Here is a 25,204-nt window from a genome sequence, read left to right on the forward strand (position 1 = left end):
AAACTTACATCAGCAAGTGTAATATCTGACTACGTAACAGTAATTATCTCTCGAATCTATGATTATACTACATAACTTGGGGACTTGTTTTCATAAATAAAAAATAATGTACATGAATACATTTGCAGATATGAGCCAACAGCAAAGAGCAGCTGCTCTTTTAAGGCAGGCAGCAGATTTGTTGAATGTCACCACATGTGACAGGAGTACACAATACCAGCCCCTGCACCAGTAACCTCTGTCAGTAGCACTAGTGCTGCAAAGGCAATGTTTGCACCCGACAGTAAAAGAAGGAGGCATGGACATGCAAATACAGGAACTGTGGCAGTGTCAGCACTGGACCATTACACGGAGGTGTAATCAGGTAGGCATCACTAAAGAGGTCTGTGCTAGATATTTTGGACCTACAGTCTATACCACACTTATTTTTTTTAATGTAAAGATTTCTATTGTTTCATAATATTCATGCATATTCATCTTATTTTACTATGCAAACTTGAAGAAGTCATTTATTAATGGATACTTCCTAATTATTGTTTACAAGACCTTTCTGTACTTTCAATTTGTTCTTGAAACTCCCTACATAATTAATGATTAGGAAAAATGCTTTTAGCAGCTAACTCTAAAAAGGTTTATGGAATGAGTTCTATAGTTCAGGATATTTCAAACACTTTTAAATTAAAAAAAAATTCCCAAGTGTACCCGTCCTTTTTCCAATTAGGCAAAGACATCGCTGCAATACAGAAAATCAGATTCCACAACACGGCACTTATAAGTACTGTATACAAATTAATATGTGTATCAAGTTAAGTCAGGTTCAAACTGCACAGGTTATACCGGTAACGTTGGTGGTATCAGTTATAGAATTAAAATGGTTTTTGCCCGTAAAATCCCAGGTAAATAACTATAATAAGTTATCAGTTATACAATTGCATATACTTAACGTTTCTTAATAAGGCCTAAGCTCTTGCATAAATCAAGCTAAATATAAAATGATTTCAACCTTAACAAGACAAATGTGTTTCATTCACTTCCCTACTGTAAATGCAGGTTCCTGGTTACAACTAATGACCACCTGTTGAAGGAGCTAGATGTTACCAGGGAGAGACACCAGCACAAAGGTGAATCAGATTAACTGTCGCTACAAGCAGCTAAAGAAAAAGCTTCAGGGACCAGTCTAAATATTCTGATAATGATTAAAGTGTGTTATGTGTTTTATTGCTAAGAATTTTGGCTACTCGGTATCCAATATCTAAAGTGGTATTTTATTAAGATTTAGAATACAATAAGGCCAATCTTAATAAGAAATATTCTGCTGGAACATATTGAACTGTTTATTTAATCATGCAGCAATTTGTTGTTTGCCATTTGATCATTTGGCATGCTTAAGCTCAACATAATATTAGAGAAATTGATTTATTTCACATTATTTTACTTATCTTGCAATGATTTTACAAGCATCTTTTTCACACATCTTGTAGATTGGTAAGCAGATATGTTCTTGCTAGATTTCAATGGTGTAGTTTTTTAGTAAAAATGTTTTGCCTTTCTATTTTGTTGTGCTGACATTTAGACATAAGTTATAATTTGTTTGCAGTGAACAGCCTAGGTTACGTAGACGTGGTATATGTATTCAATCAAATTGAGCCGCGTTCTGGAGAAATTGGCTTTATGCATGTGTGTGAAATGTCGTCCCAGATTAGCTTATGTGGTCCACACATGCTTATCTGGGACAACACTCTCGGCCTAGACTGGATTTTCTTTTTCAAACTACTTTCTTTGAACGAAAAATCTCATAAAACCAGAAAGTCTCTTCCCTGATTAGCCTTTGCGGACCGTACAAGTTAATCTGCGACCACACCTTAGGAACGTGCATTAAACCCCATTTTCCCAGAGCAAGGGTCAATTGTATTTATTTCCTTTCAATATTTACATGCCCTTTATTTTAGGATCATACAGATTCTAATTGCCTATTCATTGTAGGCTGAATATTCAGGTATAACCAAAAAGTGACATAAGATCTTTGTTAAGACAGGGCCCTGAATTCTAGCATTTAATGAGGTTATGTGGTTTTCAACACTTATTCTATGTCTTTTATAAGTAAAAGGTGAACACTAGCAACAATATAATTTGCTACCAAAAATGTTTTCCATATATATTACTTCTTTAACATGAAAGAAGTTAACATGTGTAACAAAAGTTTGGCAAACAAAATGATGGGTATTAATTTCTTTGTGATTTTATGCATTTATTTTACACAAATTATAAAACCATGATGTAGTGTTTGTAATAAACAAATATAAATCAGTTTATTTATTGTTCATCCAGGCATATACATATAACCAGACAGTAGCGCAATCTCACATGTATATGTAGGTTTTTAACTTATATTTGAACCAGTGCATAGATTGTTTTGAAAACAATTGTATGCTCATGTTAAAGTTGCACATGTCTAGTCATAAGCAGTATGTGTGCGATACACTAGCAACAGGACCAGAGTGATCATTTTGTTTTCAGATGATGTTTATTTAATGTGTGTTTCATCCTTATATTTATTTAACCAGTATGCCATGTAATACATATATTTCCTAATAAAATTTAAAAAAAGGTTATTCAGTATTTAGATTATGTTGACACGCTATTTCATCATGGATGGCTTCATCCACAGTCATTACAAGACACACAGGAACAACATAATTGAGCCAAGGTCTGGGAAAATGGGTCTTAATGCATGTGCGTCAAGTGTTAATCAGGGAAAATCAGCGATGGCATTTAACCTAAATGGAATTGTTCGATAAAAAAAGTCTCTGGTGGAAAGTGTTGTCCCTGATAAGCCTGTGCTGACGGTACAGGCTAATCTGAGAAAACATTTTGAGCACATGCATTGAGTCCAATTTTCCCAGAGCCAGACTCAAATGTTAAAGCAATGCACTATTAAAAAATATATCCCATGAAGAGCAGTAATAGTGGTTTGCAATTTATTGAAAATTCATAATTGTTCAAATAAAAAAGATTTATTCATTATTTACAACAAGATGCAATCATCTTTCCAAAACAACAACACAATTGGCATTTCTTGTATACTTTAAAAGGCTATTCACACTATGATAAATTAAACTGGTATTTATTATAAACAATACATACGAAATAAGCACATACAGTTTTCACTATTCTATTCATAGCAATTCATATTGATTTCAACAACAACTACCATAAACAACATTCCCATTTGCATCTTTTAAAAGGAACAAGTATTTTAAATGCTATTTCAAAACACAACCTATCATGGAAACAAAATGTTGACGTTTTAAGGGGCACTGCCGTATAAAGCTCTTTCTTAAAATGAACGTTTTTTAGTAATCAAGATGGAAAATTACAGTACCTCTTGGACTCCTTCAAAATATATTGGTACATACAAAATAAACACTAACTCATACTGATGTAACAACCGGTGACATGCAGTCTGATTTCTGGTTATCTGCTGAAACACCCTTTATACAGAGTAAAAATTACATTAAAATATTATTTTATCTAAGACATTTCTGGCTGAAGAAAAGCTTTTTATAACAAACAAGAGCTGTGTTCGTGAAACACAATGCCCCCTACTGCGTCGCTTTGAAGCCATATATTTGACCTTGAAGGATGACCTTGACCTTTCACCACTCAAAATGTGCAGCTCCATGAGATACGCATGCATGCCACAAATCAGCTGCTATCTTCAATATTGCAAAATTTGACCTTGACCTTTCACCACTCCATGAGATACACATGCATGCCAACTATAAAGTTGATATCTTCAATATTGGAAAATTTGACCTTTGGCCTTGAAGGCTGACCTTCACCTTCACCTTTCACAACTCAAAATGTGCAGCGTCAAATATCAAGTTGCTATCTTCAATATTGAAAAAGTTATGGCCAATGTTAAAGTTTTGGGACGGACAGACAGACGTCATATATTTGAAATTTGACCTTGAAGGATGACCTTGAGCTTCACCTACCTTGCCACCCTACCGGGTAAAAACATATTCCACCAGGTAAATATCAACAATTATGTAAGTTATATCTTAGAAAAGGTTGTTGTTATTTTTTTTTACAAAATCATTACCTCAAGTGTAAAAAATCTTGTATAATCTAAAAAAAATTATTTTAAAATCATTTTTCAAATTTCTTGAATCATTCACAATAGTTTTCTAATAAATGTTCATTCATGTTTTTACATGATTTTTAGTATATACATTAAGGAAATAATAATAGTACATAATGATGTTATTTATTATGTCTTTTGATTGTTGTGATCGAGCAATAATTTAAAAGCAGACGAGATGTCTTTTCCACCAAACCCGTGATTATTCATGATGCGGTAAATCTGATGAGAAAGAGACCCATATGGTGTCGGTCACTTCACTTCCATCACTTCGTTTTGAGCAAGAACCAGGTCCTACAATGTTGAACATTAATGTTTATGAGCCTTGTCGAGCGAATGGATATTAGAATCTAACGTCAACAGATGCGACCTGAAAAACTGCAGACCAGCCTGTGCATCTGCCTACCTGTCTGGCATAAAGTCACGTAAGGTTTCGTGGTATCATAAGGGGACATTATGACTCCTTATCAGAGTGTACGGATGGCAAAGGCATATCTGCAGCACCAGCATATGTCCTAAGACCCATTTTTGCATGAGCTTCTGAAGAAATTCCTCCTTTAGACATTTTTTGTGATCAAAATCTCAGAGATAACAAGCTGGTATATATTGTTTATATTTTGTTTGAAATGTGGTAGAATATACTATAAAAGTGAAAATAAACCAAAAAACTACAAGAAAATTTAAAATCAGATGCACTAATAGTAGAGGTATCGTTCGTGTAATGATTAAGGGCTAGTCTATAGATGCATTTTAACATTATTGTTTTCACAAGAATAGCTGGATGCGGATGTTCTGATGATTGCAGTGGTATATTGAATGCTTACATAGGTGATCCTCACTCAATGCCGTATTGCCATGTCAAAACCTCATAAACTTTAAAAACAAAGACACATACAAGATATGCACTCCCTTTGGTAATAAAGGGTGTCCTGAATCCAGCATTGGAGTGATTGCTGGATGGAGCCCCCTAAACGACACCAGGGCCTTGGTTTAACATTTTAGAAGATCTTCATCGCCCTGAACGCATGTTCAGAAACTTGGACAGCAAAATTGGACACAGCCGGACCTGCAATAACACATCAGGCATATCGATTTTTGATGGCATTCACACTTACGCAAGAACATGAATATATATATATATATATATATATATATATATATATATATATATATATATATATATATATATATATATATATATATATACAGAGCTCCAGATAAGGTTTTGTGATATTCTTAAATTACCACCAGATTTTCAAAAAGAGTTCGTAACTCTGAAATTTTATTTTTAACGTTACTACTAAGTTTTGGAAAATAATTCTTATTTTTTCTTAATGACCTAAAAATAAATAATAATGGTTATTTTCATGCAAAAAAATCAAAATAAACATACTAGCAACTTTATTTATACGAGTTTAATAGTGTCTTTTCAGTATTATACAATTTTATTTTTCAAATACCTTCATATGCCCAAACTGTGCTTAGATTTCATGCCTTAGATGAATTTTTACATATTTTACAATTAAAACGGATCTCCCCTTTAATCTTTTCAACGATTAGCCACGGGACTTGTCCATTCCACTCGTTCAATGTTTTTTGTGTGTTTAAGTTTGAACCCGTCGTGTCGCGTTTTTGTTTAGCTTTTCCGACTGTGTCGGCAACTGAACATACAACATCGTATAAGATCTTTTCTAAAATGTCTTTCTAAACATTTAAGTTCGGCTCACTTTGCGTACAATATGTTAAAAACGTGTTTTTGGGCGCTTTGCAGTTTTTTAGGACGCTCTCTGCGCGCCGCCTTTGTTTTTTGACAGACAGACTGCATACGCCGCTTTTATTGGAAAAAATGCGCATTGTTAAACAAACCCGATAACCATTCTATATAAGCACCGCAAAGATCTTTAATACGCGAAAAGAACTCAATAATAATCGATACTAACCGATGTAAAAATAATATTCGTACCTTGATTTTGCAATTCTTAATGGTACGACAAGATTTTAAAATAAATACGTAACGAACTTGAAAATAATTCGTAATTCGTAATTACGAAAATACGACCCTTATCTGGAGCTCTGTAATATATATATATATATATATATATATATATATATATATATATATATATATATATATAATTTACTCATCTCTTCAATGTCTTTCATTTATGTTAAAGGGACAAAGAAACAATACTTGACTGATTAATTCACTTTATGCACTTGTTCAAATTTAAACATGTGGCATAGTACCTCATGTTGTTGCCCCAGGATCGAATGATCGGGGGTATATTGTTTCTGGCCTGTCTGTCTGTCTGTCAGGTCTGTCAATACTAAATAAACTGTACGGTGAAGTTTCTTTAGCTAGTTACAACAGAGACACGTTAAGCTTTTAAGTTCCTGTTATAGCGTAAATAAATCACAAAAAGTAGAACTTACCTAGGCAACATTTTTCTCAAAGCGTTGCATCATTTTTCTCAAACCGTTTACAAAAAAACAATAGCAATAAGGTGTCGATAGTAGGAATCCAAGCAAAACAATAGGCATTATGTCGATGGGCAAGTTTTTTACTCTATCACCGCTTATTACGAAGGATTCCAGAAATAATCGATGTATCACGGTTGATACAGGAGATTATGATTTTGATTTTAAGAGTGATCTCCCGGCAATAGTAATTTACGCTGCAATTTGCGCTGGAATTAGGTTTTTTAATACTGGTTCCCCTTTCGGATTGTGAACTATTTATAATGGCGGTGTATGCAAAACCGAAGACTAATTCTTAATCAAAGACGCACTAGCAATCGACTTAAAAGTAATATAGATCCACAAAGATATTAACAGCTTGTTAAATTTATTAGCAACATAGTCAAATGCACATAGTTAAACAAAGAACGCCGTAAGAATAAGCATTAATACAAATTCCAAAAATTCAACTGCAGTTGTCAATAACACACACGAAGTAAAGATATATATGAAGTAATTATAAACTTATCAACATGCGACATTAAGATGAAATGTTTGCATAGCAAATGCAACTAGGCAAAATGCAAAGACCATGTATCAGAAAGCATAAAATTATGACAGTAGTTAAAATGAAATGTCATTTAACATCATGCATGGACTGGCGGACATTCCCTTCCATACCAATAAAGGACTTATTTGAAACACTTGCAATAAACTGTATATAATCAAATTGAGATTAAACCATGTAACATGGTGCAATCTGTAATTGTCAAATTGTGAACAGACTGCGACCGATTGCAGAACAGCGTATTATAAAGAACTGACACGCATTTTCTCAGGTCTTAGCCAGAAATCTTAGAAAATGACAACGCTCAGTTACATTTTAGGTTTGACATAATTAGCTTTCTTATGTAGATAACAGTTGTATTTATAAGCTACAAATTCAACTATTAAACATTGAAAGAAGCGCTAAGATGTGTACTGTAGAAACATGATTAAGGGCGTCATGTTAGGAGAGACAATTTTCAAATGTCAATAGTCCCCCTTGTGACTTATCATATTAGCCTTGTTCTGGGGACACTTGGCTTAATGCATGTTAGCAAAGTGTTGTCCCATATAATCCTGTGAAGTCTGCACTGGCTAATCAGGGAAAACACTTTCGACTAAAACTGGATTTGTGTTAAGAAAATACTTTCTTACAAAAAATATGAAAGGGGAATGTGTCTTCCCTGGTCAGCCTTCGTGGACTGCACAGGCTAATGTGGGACGACACTTTACGCACATGCATTAATGTCCAATTTACACAGAACAAGGCTCAAAATATCATACCAAACGTCACACAAAGAACTACTATTTTGTTGTGACATGTCCTGTATCATACCAAAAGTCACACAATGAACTATTATTTTGTTGTGACATGTCCTGTATCATACCAAAAGTCACAGAAAGAACTACTATTTTGTTGTGACATGTCCTATATCATACCAAAAGTCACACAAAGAACTACTATTTTGTTGTGACATGTCCTGTATCATACCAAAAGTCACACAAAGAACTACTATTTTGTTGTGACATGTCCTGTATCATACCAAAAGTCACACAAAGAACTACTATTTTGTCATGAAATGTGTTGTAAACTTTTGATATCAATCTGACAATGTATTTTTTGAATGCACTCTCATGATGTGTGAAAGGAAAATTACACAAAACTTTGAAAATAATAAACGTAACATTCATCATTCTTGCAGTTGATGTGTACTGCAAGTTTTTCGTCTCGGAAAAACCCTCATTCGATGATGCCTACATTTTCGGTGACTTTGTAATATGACGACCCAAGACTTGGACCAAACATGATCACCTATGGCAAAATTCTTGGTCTTGGTTAATACAGATTTTTAATATTATTGTCAACGATAATCATACATGTGTTTGAATTGTTACCTAAATACATACTTAGCTTTGTCATGAACATGATTAACAAGCTGAATGGTACTATAATACAAATGTGCCGCGCTCTGTGAAAAGGGGGTTTAATGCATTTGTGTAAAGTGTCGTCCCAGATTAGCCAGTGCAGTGAACACAGGCTAATCAGGGACGTCACTTTACGCCTAAATTGGATTTTTGTTAAGAAGAGACTTTCTTTTAACAGAAAATATCATAAAATCGGAAAGTGTTGTCCCTGATTAGCTTGTGCAGACTGCACAGGCTAATCAGGGACAACACTTTACGCACATGCATTAAGCCCCTTTTTCATAGAGCAAGGCCCAAAGTGATTGTGGGATACTTAACATCTGTTTTCCTAAATACTAATATGCAAAAGTACTTATCATCATAAGGTACTTTAATAAATTCATGCACATAGGTATCTGTAGGTATTATGTGGGGGAGCTTAATTTGCAAAAAAACATTTTGTACATGTATACGTTAAATGTACCGATTTCTGAACCATTGTGACGATCACATGAACCATCAAAAGAAGCAATTAACCACTGTACTTTGCACATTAAGTACAAAAGGGACTTTTTCTGAAAGTATATAATGTATATGAGCAACCCGAAAATGGACAACGTAGTACTTCAATGCCTGAACACTTCTGTAAATAACATTAGTAGACTACACTTGGATATTTATGTAAAGGATATGCAGTTAAGATTACATTGTCCAGTCATTTTCAAAAGACATTAAAGAATAAAATAATTATGTGTTTCATACAGTGCTATGAAAGAGTTGGAATTAAATCGTAATATATAAGCCGGGTTCTGGGGAGATCTGGACTTTATGCATGTACATAAAGTGTTGTTTAAGAGTAGCCTGTGCAATAAACACAGGCTAATCAGGGACGAACTTTTCGCCTAAACTTGAGTTTCATCTAGAAGAGACTTTCTTTAAACAAAAAAAAACACTTAAAGGCATAAAGTGTCTTCCGTGATAAGCCTGTGAAAACTACACAGGCTAATCTTGGACGGCACTTTAAGCTGTTCCATAGTGGAATATTGTTCGGATACAAGTCTTTTATTTAATTGAAGACAAAAGTCTCAAGGTAGTTTAATTTGGTTTTAATAATCAAACTAAAATAATATTTTCAATATCTTAAATTTATACAATGGTATAAATTATGTTCTAGCCAAATCCTCCCTTACATCTGAATTGTGCGTGATTTAACCGGAAAGTGACAGACATGAACGGAAATGTGACACATACTGCGTCGCAATTAAACACATCCAATGACTATTTTATTTGCTTCCACAACCAATGTCTGCCTGTGGTCTAATCAAGAGAAAATGCAACTTCATTAAAGCGAGATTATACGATTTTTTTATATGTGTTAAATTCTAATATATTGATAAAATATGTCACAATAACACAAAATAGGCAAGAAAATTTAAACATTGAAGACGAATTTCATAAAATGAAGCAAAGACAAATTAGCGCCCCGAGCCGATTGTGACGATTAAATTTCGTATAATATTTTCCTACAATAACCGAAGCATTCGTCTTTTTATTAGAATCAGAGTAAGTGTTCGTGTGTCGTTTGAATATATATCGTTGCAGGAATTCAAAATGAACCGTTCAACTAAATTTAGATTCACATCGTACATGCATTATATATATGCTGGCAAATTCGACTGTACATACATTTTCGATTTCAGAATTAAATAATCTGGCTTATTTTGCATTTTTCGACACTTTTACATCTTAACTTTTATTTTAATTAACATTGAAATATATGTATAATAAGTTTATACAAATTGTATATAAATTCATAAATTTTTGACAAAATCGTATACCGGTAATCTCGCTTTAATTTATAGTGACATTAATTGAATTTTCAACCTCCAAGGGAAGGAAATACTAATGTTAAATATATTAATGGCCGTGATGAGATATTCATGTACTCTAACCTAACATTTTCCTGAACTTTAAATAAACTAATTCTTATAAGAAATTAAGAAAATATGTATCTTATATTACACCACAGAACATTTAATAACAATAATTCTATGTAATACTCTCTATTCTATGTCTTAATTTTGTATATGTTCTGAGAGAATAATTTCTAAATTAGATTAATGATGACGATTCTGTTCTTTCATGGTATTTTTATATGATTTATTTATACATTCCATGACAGTAATTTTCATGTTATTTAATAACCATAATCCTGTTTTACGATAGTAATTTAATAGTTATAATTGTATCAATGAATAATTTATTAATGATAATTGTGTCCTATAAGATTCATAACAACTATATAATTCTGACTAACAATTGTATTATGTGACAACGCACATATATTAGTCGTGTTTTGAGAAAACTGTTCATAATGCATTTGCGTAAAGTGTCGTCCCAAATTAGCCTGTGCAGTCCGAAACATTTTTCGTTTACATGAAGTCTCTTCTCAGCAAAAATCCAATTCATTCTTAAAGTGACGTCCCTGATTAGCCTTTGCAGACTGTACAGGCTAATATGGGACGACATTTTACGCACATGCATTAAGCCCTGTTTTCCCAGAGCGCTGCTCATATAATTCTACCTGCATGCAGGTGCGCTTGAGAGGTATGTTAAGGATGTTCGATCGTTTTGTGAAAATTTTCAAAATATCCGGAATGCCATATTTTTTTGTATGGTGATTACTGGATTTGTATCTGAAATAAATATAAAATAAAAAAGGGAGGTCACCGTGAATAATTTTGAGATAACGAAGGTTTTTAAATGCCATGTGCGTTTGAAAAAAGGTCATTTTTGCGGGGCATAAAATTGGAGGTACGTTAAAATGTTTGTGTGTAATACATTTAAAATGGCATAGTTATATTGAGATTGTATTAGATTAGCAACTGTAACATTTGTATTATCATACTGAACACTTTTAAAACCAAAAATATTGGAAATCGTAAAAAAATAAAGAGAAATAAGTATGACTAGTTTTTTGTTTGTTTTGAATTTTTTATTGCACAGTTCAAAATAGATAACATGCACTACAGATACATATTTCTGTTGATGTAATATTCATATTCATTTCAGGTTCTCAATAATTAAAGGAAACTAGCTTAGCATTAAAATGAAGTAAAGAAATTGATAGGTCACCGTGGATTTTTTTTTTGCTACAGACATTTTAATATGGACTTAATTTCAAAAATATAATGACTTATATTGTAATAGTAATTAAAACATATCTATATAATAACTGCTTCATAACAATCAAATTATCAACTGAAATGTGATACACGTAGAAACATTTATAATGTACATTGTTATGAAAATATTTCAGATGTAACAAATGAAAAAACAATGGTGATATTCAAAAAACATCTTAAATTACCCCACCCACCTGTTACCCATGTTGTGGGTTGTAAATTGAACATATGTATTATTTTAAAATTATTATTTTAGAACTGTGAGATGTGTATCTAAAGACAAGATCTATATCGCTCCAATGCTGTAAAAAAGGCTGAAACAAATATTCTACGCATGTGCAAATACTTAAAGGGATCTTTTCACGCTTTGGTAAATTGACAAAATTGAAAAAAGTTGTTTCAGATTCGCAAATTTTCGTTTTAGTTATGATATTTGTGAGGAAACAGTAATACTGAACATTTACCATGGTCTAATAGAGCCATTATATGCATCTTTTGACGATTTTAAAACCTAAAAATTATTAAGCGTTGCAACGCGAAACGATTGAATAATTTGGAGAGTTCTGTTTTTGTCGTTAAATTTTGTGAAACTACGAAGATTGCTTATATAAGGTATAAAATACATTTAGCATGTGTACTCGGCGGAATAGCTCAGTAGGCTAAAGCGTTTTTACTTCAAGATTCTGGCAGGACTCCAGGGGTCACTGGTTCGAAACCTGGTCCGGGCAATGTTCTTTTCCTTTTTTTAATTTTATTCTTGATTTTTTACTGGAGCTTTTACGATCCAAAATGTTTACATTTATCGATATAAAGCATTTAATGAATAAGGTAAAAAAATGCCAAAATCTGTGAAAAGGCCCCTTTAAATATAGGCCCTATTTAAGCACATGTACACTTTTGTGACCACCTAAGCTGGGTCAAATTTAACCCCAGGGACATAATTTGAGCAAACTTTGTAGAGGACTACTATATCTCACTACATACAAAATGTGGTAGCCCTAAGTCCTAGAGTTAAGGACAAAAGTATTTTAACGTTTTCACAAAATAAGCAAGATATAAGCGTATATAATGTTCAATTTTGTGACCCGCGGGTCAGAGTCAAATTTAACCAAAAGGGCATAATTTGAACAAACTTAGTAGAAGACTATAAGATGTTCCTGCATACCAAATTTGGTAGCCGTATTCCGAATGGTTTTCGACAAGATTTTTAAAGATTTCACAAAATAGGCGCTTTATAAGCGTTTTTAAATTTTGTGACCCCCGCGACAGGGTCATAGTTGACCCCAGAGGCATTATTTGAACAAATTTGGTAGAGGTTTATTAGATGTCACTACGTACCAAATTTGGTAGCCCTAGGCCCAATGGATATGGACAAGATTTTTTTTTAAAGTTTTCACAAAATAAGCACTTTATAAGCATATGTTTAGTTTTGTGACCCCCGGGGCAGTTTCAAATTTGACTCAAGGGGCATAATTTGAACAAACTCGGTAGAGAACTATTACATGTCACTATATACCAAATTTGGTAGCCCTATGCCATACTGTTATGAACAAGAAGATTTTTAAAGTTTTCACAAAAAGGCCTTATATAAGCATATGTTCAATTTTGTGACCCTCGGGACAGGATCAAACTTGACCCCAGGGGCATAATTTGAACAAACTTGGTAGAGGAGTATAAGATGCCACTACATACCAAATGTGGTAGCCCTATGCCCAATGGTTATGGACGAGAATATTTGTAAAGTTTTCACAAAATAGACCCTATATAAGCATATGTTCAATTTTGTGACCCCCGGGGCATGGTCAAATTTGACCCCAGGGGCATAATTTGAACAAAATTGAAATAGGTTCACCCCAGAAACATTCCTGAAGAAATTTTATCAGTATTGGACCAGTACTTTAGGAGAAGAAGATGTTTAAAGGAAAAGTTAACGCACGCACGCACGACGGACACAGGATCATGACATAAGCCCTGCTGGCCTTTGACCAGTGGAGCTAAAAACAACATAGAATACAATAAGCGGGGAAATTATGTTTCACATACCATCTGTGGTTTAATGCACTGCCAAAAATATCTTACAACTTAGGTGAAACATGAGAAATACAACTTACATAAGAATCACAACTATGTTTGTCATCGAGAAGGAAAAACAATTATGTAACAGCTATTAGATTTCATAGCTAATCTATATACAAGATGCAAATTACAATTGGTTAGATGTCAGGCAGCAAATAACTCACTATTGCACATATTATTTTCTCTGATTTTGTTACTCTGATTTGTCCGTTTGTAACCTCTGACAGGGGTCTCCTCAAACCACTCAGTCCGTTTCTTTTTGATTCAATACTCAAATGTTTAAGTTGCAATCCACTTCCTGCAACTTTCCTTGTAACACCTTGACTTATAACCTTTGTATCAATCATGGTTTGGAAAGATTTGATGTTGGAAGCAACATTTTGTTACACATTGTATGCTAATACTGCTCGGTCATAGCTGAATGAATATTTGTTTACAGTATTTTGGTCAAGAGGAACAGAGTTCACTAACTTTTGTAAAGCTGAAACATCCTGTAGAGCGCCATGTGCCATGTATAATTCACCAATAACGTCTTTAACTAAATGTTCCCGCTTATATGATTTCATATTTGGTAATATTTCCTTTAACATTTTTAAGTATCTAAAAAGCCACAAATATTTTGCTGAAACTCAAACATTTTTCCACAAGTATGGACAGCTTGGAGCAACACTTTACAATCAAATACACTCTATATTATGCCCAACTAAAATAACTGGTGAAAATGTCTGTAAGAATGTTATAAAACTTGTCAATGCAGATTTGATGGGGACAGCTGTTACAGTTTGTCCCTTGACAAGCATAGAGTCGCCAACAACTGTCACTCCAGTTATTTCTGACGCTTTCAAGGACATCTTCTTTTCAGGCATCACATATGTTGAAAACTGACCAGTTGAATGCACTGCAGCTATTTGAATTATATGAGAAGTACGCTCTGAAAAAAAAACAAAAACATTTTACATCGAAATTGCACAAAATCCATTTAAGCTCCATTAATCAGAGAGCCTTGGGTCGCTCGCCCAAGTACAATGTAAACTTCTTAAAATACTTTTGCAGTGTTTACAATAAACATAAAAGGGAAAAACATTGCCCCCCCCCTCCCCAGGACAGGACTTATTTTGAAGCTTAATTTGAACAATCGTAGAAGAGGTTCCTTCACATCCATTCTCTATGCATTGTGGTTTAAGAGTTTTTCAGTTGAAGGGTTATTGATCGGAAACAATTTTCACACTTATTGTGACCTTGACCTTTGACCAAGTGACCATAATTTAAATAGGTGTTATATACTGTCCAATCCCTATGCACATGGAAAGTAAAAAGCCAATCCGTGAGAAAGTTGACAAAATATTGATCGGAAACTAAATTATCTACCGACAGACCATTATCCAGCAAAACAATATTAACTCTCTCTTCCGAGGGGGGCATAATAACTGTTATTATGAAAATTGAAACGCTCTTTTCTTCGATTCATGGATATATCTAAGTAAGTTTTTGGCATCTTAATTATTCATAAATCTGAAGAAGCGAAGAGAAGAGTGTTTACATTCTTAAATGATGCACAATATAATACTATAGCCTGTTTTGGGTAATGTAACATTGCATCATCTAAGTGGTATTTACTATCATTTTATCAATAAAGATTAAGAATGATTTATTATATGAAAGCAATATGAGAAATTAGTCTGAACATAACTCTTGTTGCAATTCAATCATATGCTAGGTTGACCAACAATTCACACGATATCTCACATTGAGTTACTCAGCAGTAGCAGGTTGAATTATGTTACTCATGTAAGTAAATATGTATATTTTTTAATATTTTTTTACCAAGATAAACATCTGTATGTGCAACACTGTGAATAAGGAATATGTTAAAAATAAACTTTACCTAACCCTCTTGTTTCCAAATCAAAGAAAACAAATTCCTTCCCAGTAGTGTCTAGCCCTGCTGGACCAGGCTTGGGTACAGGTGGGGGTAAAGTTGTAACTTCAATATCTTGGTCCTCTATGTTTGAACTGTATGTTGGTCCCGCTCGTACTTCTTGCACTGTCCTTTGAATGCCTGAACAGGAAAACAGAATTTCAAATTGGAAAATGTGCTTGCACCTTCATGGGTTATTTTCGATTTTTATTTAAAGAAATGATTACACAGCACATTAATGCTTTTACAATAATCAATTTACAAACATTAGCATATGCTTTTAAATGTTGCTACTTCTTTGCATATATAATTGATGGATCTATTGAAACAATCTCAAACAAGAAATGTGTCCACACGACACGGATGCCCCAAACTCCAACTTTGTAACAATATAAAAAATACTCCATACAATTGTAAGAAACCCACGATCCCACATGGCCATGTTCGAACTTGGTCTAGACACAGCTTCTGACCAAGTTTGGTGAAGATCGGATGAAAACTACTTAAATTAGAGAGCAGGCACGAAAAGTATGACGGACTGACCGACCGACCCACGGACAGTGCGAAAACTAAGTCGCCAATTTGGGGCATACACATGAAGAATACTGTGTTTTAAAAATAAAATGCCCATAATTAAAAATACCGTTCCAGTTTTGAGTCTTATGCGTCGCTGTTTTGCTGCACGAGCAACAGCTATAGCCTTTCTTTTTTTGTGCTGAAGGTCACGGGGAAGGGCCAGTTTCGATGTGAAAGTCCCAGGTGAAAAACCCAGTTTATGATTTACCTGAAACAGATTGCAGTAAATGACATAACAGTTTACAATCCACAATACTAGAATATGCTTATGCGGAATAAAATAATATGAAATAATGTCAATAATTTACAAAAGTTACATAATTTTATAAGACCTAGAGATCTACATACACACAAATAATAATAAATTTAAGCCCTTTATTTTCAAAACCAATACGTATTTGACGAATTGAGAATGTTTTTGTTTTGTAAACTTGCAAAATTTCATTTTTATTACCGGTATTAATAAATAAGGCTCCAGGAAGAAAATAAACTTATGTCACTTTAAAATATACATGTTTAACTAAGGACAACCAATGAACCATTCACATTCTATTGTAATTGTGTTTACTGGCAGTAAATGATTAATCAGACAAAATATGAAGGAAAAATATAGCAAGTACAATAAAAAAATGTATGCATGTAGACAACACAGGAATTACATGTACTTTGAGATAACTATCTGAATGTATTCAAACGTATCAGTAATTTAGACAATAAATCATGATATAATGCACCAATGTACCAAAAAGACAAAACAAGTCTTACCCAATGCAAGCTTTGTGTTCATGTCATAAACTCTGTCATGTTTCCGTCCAGTAGCCACATTATTTATTGCACCACAATTGCTACGCTGTATTTCCAAAACACATGCCTGTCCGAAATCCCTGCTTCCTACTGTGTTAAGTAAATTCATGGGCACTTGGCAAGAACTGCATGCTGAAAGCGATTCGGCCAATGTGTCGAGATCAACGACACATCTACTAATTTTCCAACTGGCATCGCTGTTGTCACATGTGGTCACGCTTACCGACGATCCGCTAGAAAAATTCTTCTACTTCGACTTCTACTTGTTACTCCCGAACAATCAATCCTGACTATGATTGGGAGGCGCTGTCAAGAAAACTGTGTTAAGAATAATATATTAGTGCAGATTAACAGATAAAAGTTCAAAGATAAAAGTGTGCAAGATTAAAAACATAGTAGGGTGGCTAAACTGTAACTGTCACCAGCCTATCTTTAACGATATCTAGGCTGGGACTGGACTTGACCTGGTATGGGAGACTATTCCAAAGTCTTAGGGTTCTCGGGAAAAAGGAGTTTAGGTGGTACTGTGTACGGGAATGGGGGATCAGGAAGTTCAAGTTACGGGAAGGGGTGAGTTGGTCATGGTCAACGTAAACAAGGTTGTACTGAATTTTATAGAGGAGGATGAAGGAGGTTTGGAGTCTGCGGCTTTCTAGGGTGGGCCAACCAAGCTCATTTAGCATATGAGTAACGCTACTCTGGAAGCTATAGTTGCTACAAACATATCTAGCCGCAGCTCTTTGGACACTTTCGATGTTGTAAGTTAGACTTTTCTGCCAAGGGTGCCAAATTACAGAACAGTATTCTAGTTGGGGTCTAACATATGTGAAGTAGGCTGTGGTTTTGATTTTCTTATTTTAAGTTTTGATGTTTCTCTGAATAAATCTTAGGGAATTTTTTGCCTTGGAGGTTGTGTTGTTTATGTGATGTGTCCAGTTTAGGTCTTTTGAGATGGTTACTCCAAGGTACTTCGCAGTATCGGCGGATTTTAGGATTTTTTCGAGTAGGGTGTAATTGAAGATAGTTGGGTTCTTTTTGCGTGTGATCCTTAGTACCTCACACTTATCTGGGTTGAACTCCATAGCCCAGTCCCGCTCCCAGCCTTCAAGTCTCAGTAAGTCCTCTTGTAGTCGGTTTGCGTCTGTCTGTCCCTTAATTGTTAGGTAAACTATTGTGTCATCCGCAAATAACCTTGTTTTACTTTTGACGGTTTCTGGCAGGTCATTGATGTATACCAGAAACAGGCAAGGTCCGACAACGGAACCCTGGGGGACGCCGGATAACACGGGCAAATTGTCAAAGATTTGACCTTCAACCGCAACCCTTTGGCTACGATTGCTCAGGAATGACCTAATCCATGAGAAGACATTGCAGTCAACCCCCATGTTATTTAACTTATGTATTAACTTGTGATGGTCGACTTTGTCGAAGGCCTTTGAAAAATCCATCACAATGACGTCAGTCTGTTGTTCACTGTCTAGGCTGTCAAGGACTTCTTGGGAAAAACTCAGCAGCTGAGTTTCGCAACTACGTTTAGACCGGAAACCATCTTGGAAGGGACTAAGGATATCATGATTATCAAAGAAAGTCATCATATTTGAGACAATGATATGCTCCATAAGTTTGAAAGAGATGCAAGTGAGGGATATTGGTCTGTAGTTGCTGGCGTCAGATTTATGACCCTTTTTGTATACTGGAGCTATGGCTGCGTTCTTCCAATCATCTGGCACAATGCCTGTTTCTAACGATAACGATAACCTGAATATGTGAGTGAGGATGGGGGCTATTTCACTGTGGAGTTCTTTGAGGGCCCTTGGTGAGATTTGATCTGGACCTTGAGCTTTATTGGGGTTTAGGCCTGCCAGGAGTTTGTCAACGCCGTCAACCGTTATTGTAATAGGGGGCATACTGTGAGAGGGTGGGTTTAGTACACTTTTGCACATTTGCTTTAGGCTCAATGGTTGTGGTCTGGAGAAGACAGACTCAAGCTGTTTGTTGAGAATGTTTGCCTTGTCCTTTGCATTTGTAAAAGTTTGACCTTCAGACTTAAGGGGTGCTACTCCACATTTTTCAGATTTGTTATGTTTTACAAAGCTGTAGAATATTTTGTTTTGACCTGGTTGGGAATCGCCTGAGAAGATAACCGACTCTAAGTACGACCAGTATGAGTTACGTATTTTTCGTTGGATGATCGCCTTTAGGGTCTTAAAGTGGGGATTTGACTGGGGGGAGCTCATTTTTCTTTTTATGTCTAGCATAGATTTTGTCCCGTTTTCGTATTTGTCTAAGTATGTCCATGGTCACCCAGGGGAGATTTTGTCTATGTTTGGTCATTTTCGTTGGTATGTAGAAGTCACAGAGTCTTTGAAATTCAGTCTTAAAGTCAGTCCAGGCTGAGTTTGTGTCTGTGTGTTTACATTCTCTGAACTTAGAATGAAAATCGTTTAACTCCGATTTGATTTTTGACCAGTTGGCTTTTTGTAGTATGGGATTTTTCTTTGGGGTTGGACGGGGCGACCTCTTTTTATGTTAAATTCAAGGAAGATGATATCATGATCGGAGTTTCCTAAGCTTGGGAGGGATTTGACATTATTAACCAGTGATGGTACATTTGTGAGGAGTAAGTCTAAGATATTATTATTTCTTGTGGGAATTTTAACCATTTGCTCAAGGTTGAGGCTGACAATATTTTCAAGAAAATCTTCATATAGGGTTTTGAATTTGCATGAGTTCTTAATAGCTTCTGAAGACCAGTCTATGTCGGGCATGTTGAAATCACCTGCAAGCCATATGATGCTGTTTTTAGGGATTTTTTGCAGAGATAACCATAATTGTGAGAGGCCATTTGGGTCATTTTCATGAGGCTTGTATAATGAGCCGACATAGATATTACGGGAACCGGGTATACTTAACTTGGCCCAACAGACATTACAGTCTGTTTTGAGATCTGGCTGCTCCTGACTCAATAGGAACCTTGTGACAGCTATCAGTACTCCACCCCCTTGGCTATGTGTCCTATCATCCCGATAGACTGCATAACCTAATCTGTCTGTGAAAATCTCAGCAGTATGGATGTCAGGTTTGAGCCAGGTTTCACTACAACAGATGACATCTGGTTTCACCTGATCGATCATCTGATGTAGTTCCGGGACTTTATTTTTGATTGACCTACAATTTATGTTCAGGACAGTAATACGTAGATTTTTACTGATCAGGGCTTTTTTAGGTTTGGTACTGGCTCTTGGTTTGGGGTTTGGGGGAATAACTTTTGATTTTGGGGTAGATGTGGCTTGCGGAGGGGGATGATGATCTAAGTTGGGGCCTGAGGTGTTAGGGGAGGACCCTACGTGTTCCAGAGAAACATCATTTGCGTGTGATCGGGCTGGCGACTCTAGGTTACAGTATATGTTTGTGTCACTAAGTGAATCTAAGGACGCACCTAAGGACAGGGAGTGGTTACAACTTCCACAGCACTGGCAATGCCAGCTAAATTTGGAATCAGATAGCCTAGCATATGTTGAGTTACCTATCCCTTGGCAGTCTGTGTGAATCATTATTTTCACAAGCCGATGACTATATCAAACCTGTCTCAAACGAAATCAGTATCGTGTTTTTGTAACTGCACCTTCATGCGACATTTTAAATGTGTATACTAAGTGCAACCTTTAAAACAGCCCTTTAAATCTTCTTAATGATATTCTTATGTCCCCCGCCACTATAGTGGGGGACATATTGTTTTTTCCCTGCCTGTTGGTTTGTTTGTTTGTTTGTGTGTTTGCGTCAAACTTTAACATTTGTCATAACTTGTGCAATATTGAAGATAGCAACTTCATTTTTGGCATGCAAGTGTATCTCATGGAGTTGCACTTTTTGAGTGGAAAAAGGTCAAGGTCATCCTTCAAGGTCAAATAAAATCGCTTATTTAATGTACCCTTTTGCAACATTGAAGATAGCAACTTGATATTTGGCATGCATGTGTATCTCATGGAGCTGCACATTTTGAGTGGTGAAGGTCAAGGTCATCCTTCACGGTTAAAGGTCAAATATATGGGGACATAGTGTTTCACAAACACATCCTGTTTAATTTAAGTTACAACCACATAATTTATGCCATCATTAGATGTGTCGGAATGTTCAACATCAACACCAAACATTGAAATCTAAGGAAATGCCAATAGTTTCTTTTTGCATTCACATATGTACACTTCCTACGTCAAGCATGTTATATGCATAACATACACTGGCATCTATCATTTGAACGTGCATATAATCACCTGTAGCTATCAATGGCATTTATAGACTTAAACCTTTGTGACATTTAGAGGCTTAGTTCTATCTCTCCTCTTTTATATGTTTAATATCTAGGGAAAAATAAACAACAGAAAGCAAATGAAATGCCGCATACTTTATACAGAAGTCACTTCATGTTTTCGTACATCTCTTAAAATATATTATGTACCGTTTTCCAAGACGATTTACAACAGTACAAAATACGGCGAAATGATGTTATTTTTGCAATGAACCATGTAAACATCCAGCCAAGGCGCTGTAGTACTCAACTCGGACGACATTTCGTTGATTTATATAGGCAAAGCGCCGAAGACGAACACCAGTATTACTTGCAATACCAATAGTGTGCTGGTAGAATCCCGAGATGTTTGTGGAGATCGCACGATCATACCGCTCTGAGGTGGGGGTGGTGGTGCTGGTGCTGGTGCTGGTGCTGGTTGTGGTGGTGGTGTTGATGAGGCAACACCTGTAAAATGTGGTTAATAAAAATGTTCGACAATCTTTCGATATTGTTTCGGAAGTAAAAGAACACAACGGCGAATCCTTTTCTCCCGTTGTGGAGATATTAAAGAATTGCAAAGGATTTCGTTTGATAAATATTGTGTTTTCCTAGTGGGTGAACATACAATAGATCAGTATCTCCATATCATAAGTGTTTCATGTGTTGTGTATCCTAAGCTTTTGAAAATTTCAACAACACCAGGGTAAACCAAATGGTCTAAATACCGTTAATAAATATTGTATAAAGCGTACACATGGTGCAAGTGCGCGTGAATTTTGAAGATACACAAATAACAAGCGCTTGACTATATTTTGGCTTTGATAATATAAAGCGGATTATCTTTATTGATCCAGATATAATTACTTAAACATTATCTGAGCGGGTGAATATCAGTAGTAGTTACAGAGTTATTTACAAGATAAGTATTGATGCAAAGCTTCAAAGGGCGTCGGAAATTTCAGTGAAAAAGGCACTCAATGAAGTTACATGGAACGATTTTTTTTCACTAACTGACCAATCGCATTTTGTTATTTTGTTGAAATGACGTTGCAACGTCAAATGATGTCATGAAATGTAAACAACATTCGGGATTATTATGTTTGCGTAAACATTTATTTAATTTGCTCATTTAAAAGCATGTGACAAAAAAGATCTGACACTCGTTGTCATTTCGTACAATATTTTATTAAACTCGTCCAGGAAATTCGTTAGTAAGCTCGCCATAGGCTCGCTTACTACCAAAATTACTAAGCTCGTTTAACAAAATCTGGTATAATATGACAACTCGTGCCAGATCCTATATATATGGCATCATTATTTGGTAAGAACGAGAAGCTTTATTTTTCTTTTATACCTTATGATAAAATATGACATTTCTACAGTGAAATAACAGCCGTGAAAATACACAAATTGTTATTTTCACCAGTTAAATAACAAATCTTCGGAACAACTTTTTCTATTTTCACTTTTTTAAGATTTCATATAGTCTATCAAGATTTTTATGACCAGGAGTGAATTAAAATCGGTATTCCACCGAATCCAACAAACTTTCTTTTTATTTCACTTTAGACCCAACCGGCTTTTTATTGCATAAATCAGCACTTTACGGAGACTCCGGAGATGGATGAAGTGTTATGATTGTTTTATTTTATGCTTTTTTACCGTTTATTTACATCGTAAAAGAGTTTAACTGAATAATTTCGCTGGAATAGTGACGTCATTTCGTCGAAAAAAATGACGTCATTTTGTTTATTGAAATGTATTGAGCCACGCCACGGGAGAAAGGGTAACTTTTCAGCGAAAAGGAAACGGCTGTTAATTATTTTCTTGAAAAAGGGGCATAAAATAAACAGAAATTTGTTTCATGTCAGTGTAAGATCGATAGATATTTCACTCGTGAAAATATATTTTCTATGATCACTCGTGAAATAACAAACGAACTTACCCCCCGTTTACACAAAGACGCTGCTTCTACTACGATCAAAGCGTGGCCGAAAATGTGCCCGATCGTGACAAATCGCAGGAGAAACGTAGTGGAGTCTTCATAAGCGCAGTAAGATCGCGGTAGAGTCTTCATGATCGGAGAGCTCTACGCTCTCACCACGCTTATTTTGAATATGCTCAAAACAAGCGTAGCAGGATCGTGGCCAACAAGAAACGAGAAGAAAAAGGAAAAAAAATCGAAATGAAGACCAACGTTTGCCAAATTGCTCGATTTGCTCCAATCGGCCTCGATCCGCCCCGATGCAAACCTTTTTCAGATCGTGGCTTGATCGGAATGATCGTCGTAAAGTCGCAGCTCTGTGAGAACGGGGGGCACACTGAAATGTACAACAAATATGCTATATCTTACAACAAAGTTTGCAGCTGTTTATTAATTGATAATGGTAAGAGGTACTTACTGCTGCAAGTCCAAAAGTAGAACACTGAAAAAGAGGATTTTCTCTAATTGCTTCATACGTTAAGAAATGTCTTACATGCGATTTAATTTGCCAATTGAAGTCTTTCCGAACAAAATCACCAGGGCAAGGCAATGTCTAAGACAGGAACATTAGTTAACATTTTGTGTAGAAAAGAACGTTACTATAGTACAAACCAAGTACTCAATCTATATAGCCCAAAACGTTTTTCCCAGCACGTTGAGCGTATTGAGTACCATCGTCCTGGGAAACATTTTTTATTAGCCATGCAACTTACTATTAAAATTACTATTTAAGCCTTGTTCTGAGAAAACTGGGCTTAATGCATGTGCTTTAAGTGCCATCCAAGATTAGCCTGTGCAGTTCGCACAGGCTAATCAGGGACGACACTTTCCGCCTAAACTTGATTTTCGGTAAGGAGGGACTTTCTTAAAACTAAAAATACCATAAATTAAAGCGGAAAGTGTCGTCCCTGATTAGCCTATCACAGAACGCGGCTTATTTATTCAAACGGGCTGGATAGGTCAGTTGGTATAGTGCTGGACTATAGATCCGAGGATCGCGCGTCGGATCCTTGGACCCGCTGCCTAACTTGTGACGAGATGTGTCATGAAATCCTTTCTACGATAACCCCATCTTCAGATTCAAGTAGGGAGTTCCTCAATTACTAGCATAAGCATGTGCATTTAGTACTGATGAAACAGCTATTCTAGGAAAAGTGAGAAATAGTAAACCACCTTAAAAAAGCTAAGTAAAAATTAACCGTTTATATATTCATAAGTTTATGTTTCAGAACCATATTTACTTCTTTACCATTCAAATTCATTCGAAACATCTTCTACAATGTAATCGCGCGTTCCAAATCGAATGAGTCGAATATATTATTTTTAAAATGCCTTACCAAACAGCACGAGAAAAACAAGTAGGATTTTGGAAAGCATGATCTTCTGAAATAAAAGAGTGAGATACCGTGTACTATAAGTAAACGAAAACATATAACGGATCATGTTGAACTACGTATATGTTCTTTATCAATTGACATGTTTGTGCATTTTTAAATTATTGCACATAAACAAAACTACATTTAAAGAAAAGAACAACTGTTCAACAATTGTCAACACTTAAGAAAATTTGTCACGCATGGATTACACCTGGGAAGTTTAAGAGAACATAGTCATCCCGTAAAAAGAATACAGTTACACAAATGTACAAGTACAACAATAAAAAGAACATTAGGGTGTCACCTGATTAAAATAAATGGTTACCGTACCAGGGTGCAGAATCAACGTGATTTTCAGGGATTAACACACGGGCTGGAAAGAATGTAATCACACCGTTAAGAACTTTATTTTGCAAATATCTTAAGTTATTGAAATCCATTTG

General features: G+C 35.3%; 1 protein-coding gene across 1 annotated transcript; it reads right to left on the reverse strand.

The window, feature by feature from the left end:
* Window positions 1-13,949: 13,949 nt before the first annotated feature.
* On the reverse strand, window positions 13,950-17,219 carry LOC127849935 (uncharacterized). The gene is made up of 4 exons (XM_052382678.1): window positions 17,072-17,219; window positions 16,374-16,561; window positions 14,592-14,741; window positions 13,950-14,033 (listed from the first exon to the last, which is right to left on the reverse strand). The coding sequence occupies exons 1-4, from the start codon at window positions 17,217-17,219 to the stop codon at window positions 13,950-13,952; spliced, it is 570 nt and encodes a 189-aa protein (XP_052238638.1).
* Between the last annotated feature and the right edge of the window lie 7,985 nt (window positions 17,220-25,204).

Source organism: Dreissena polymorpha, chromosome 11 (assembly GCF_020536995.1).
Source record: "Dreissena polymorpha isolate Duluth1 chromosome 11, UMN_Dpol_1.0, whole genome shotgun sequence".
Lineage (NCBI taxonomy): Eukaryota > Metazoa > Mollusca > Bivalvia > Myida > Dreissenidae > Dreissena > Dreissena polymorpha.

Bases quoted from the DNA above. Each gene is read 5' to 3' on its own strand.
- LOC127849935 (XM_052382678.1), bottom strand. From the start codon at position 17,219: ATGAATTTACTTAACACAGTAGGAAGCAGGGATTTCGGACAGGCATGT. The intron at 16,562-17,071 runs GTAAGACTTGTT...AGCATATTCTAG, and splicing joins GAACACAAAGCTTGCATTGG to TATTGTGGATTGTAAACTGT. The intron at 14,034-14,591 runs GTAACAGCTGTC...AGACCCCTGTCA, and splicing joins TGCTTGTCAAGGGACAAACT to GAGGTTACAAACGGACAAAT.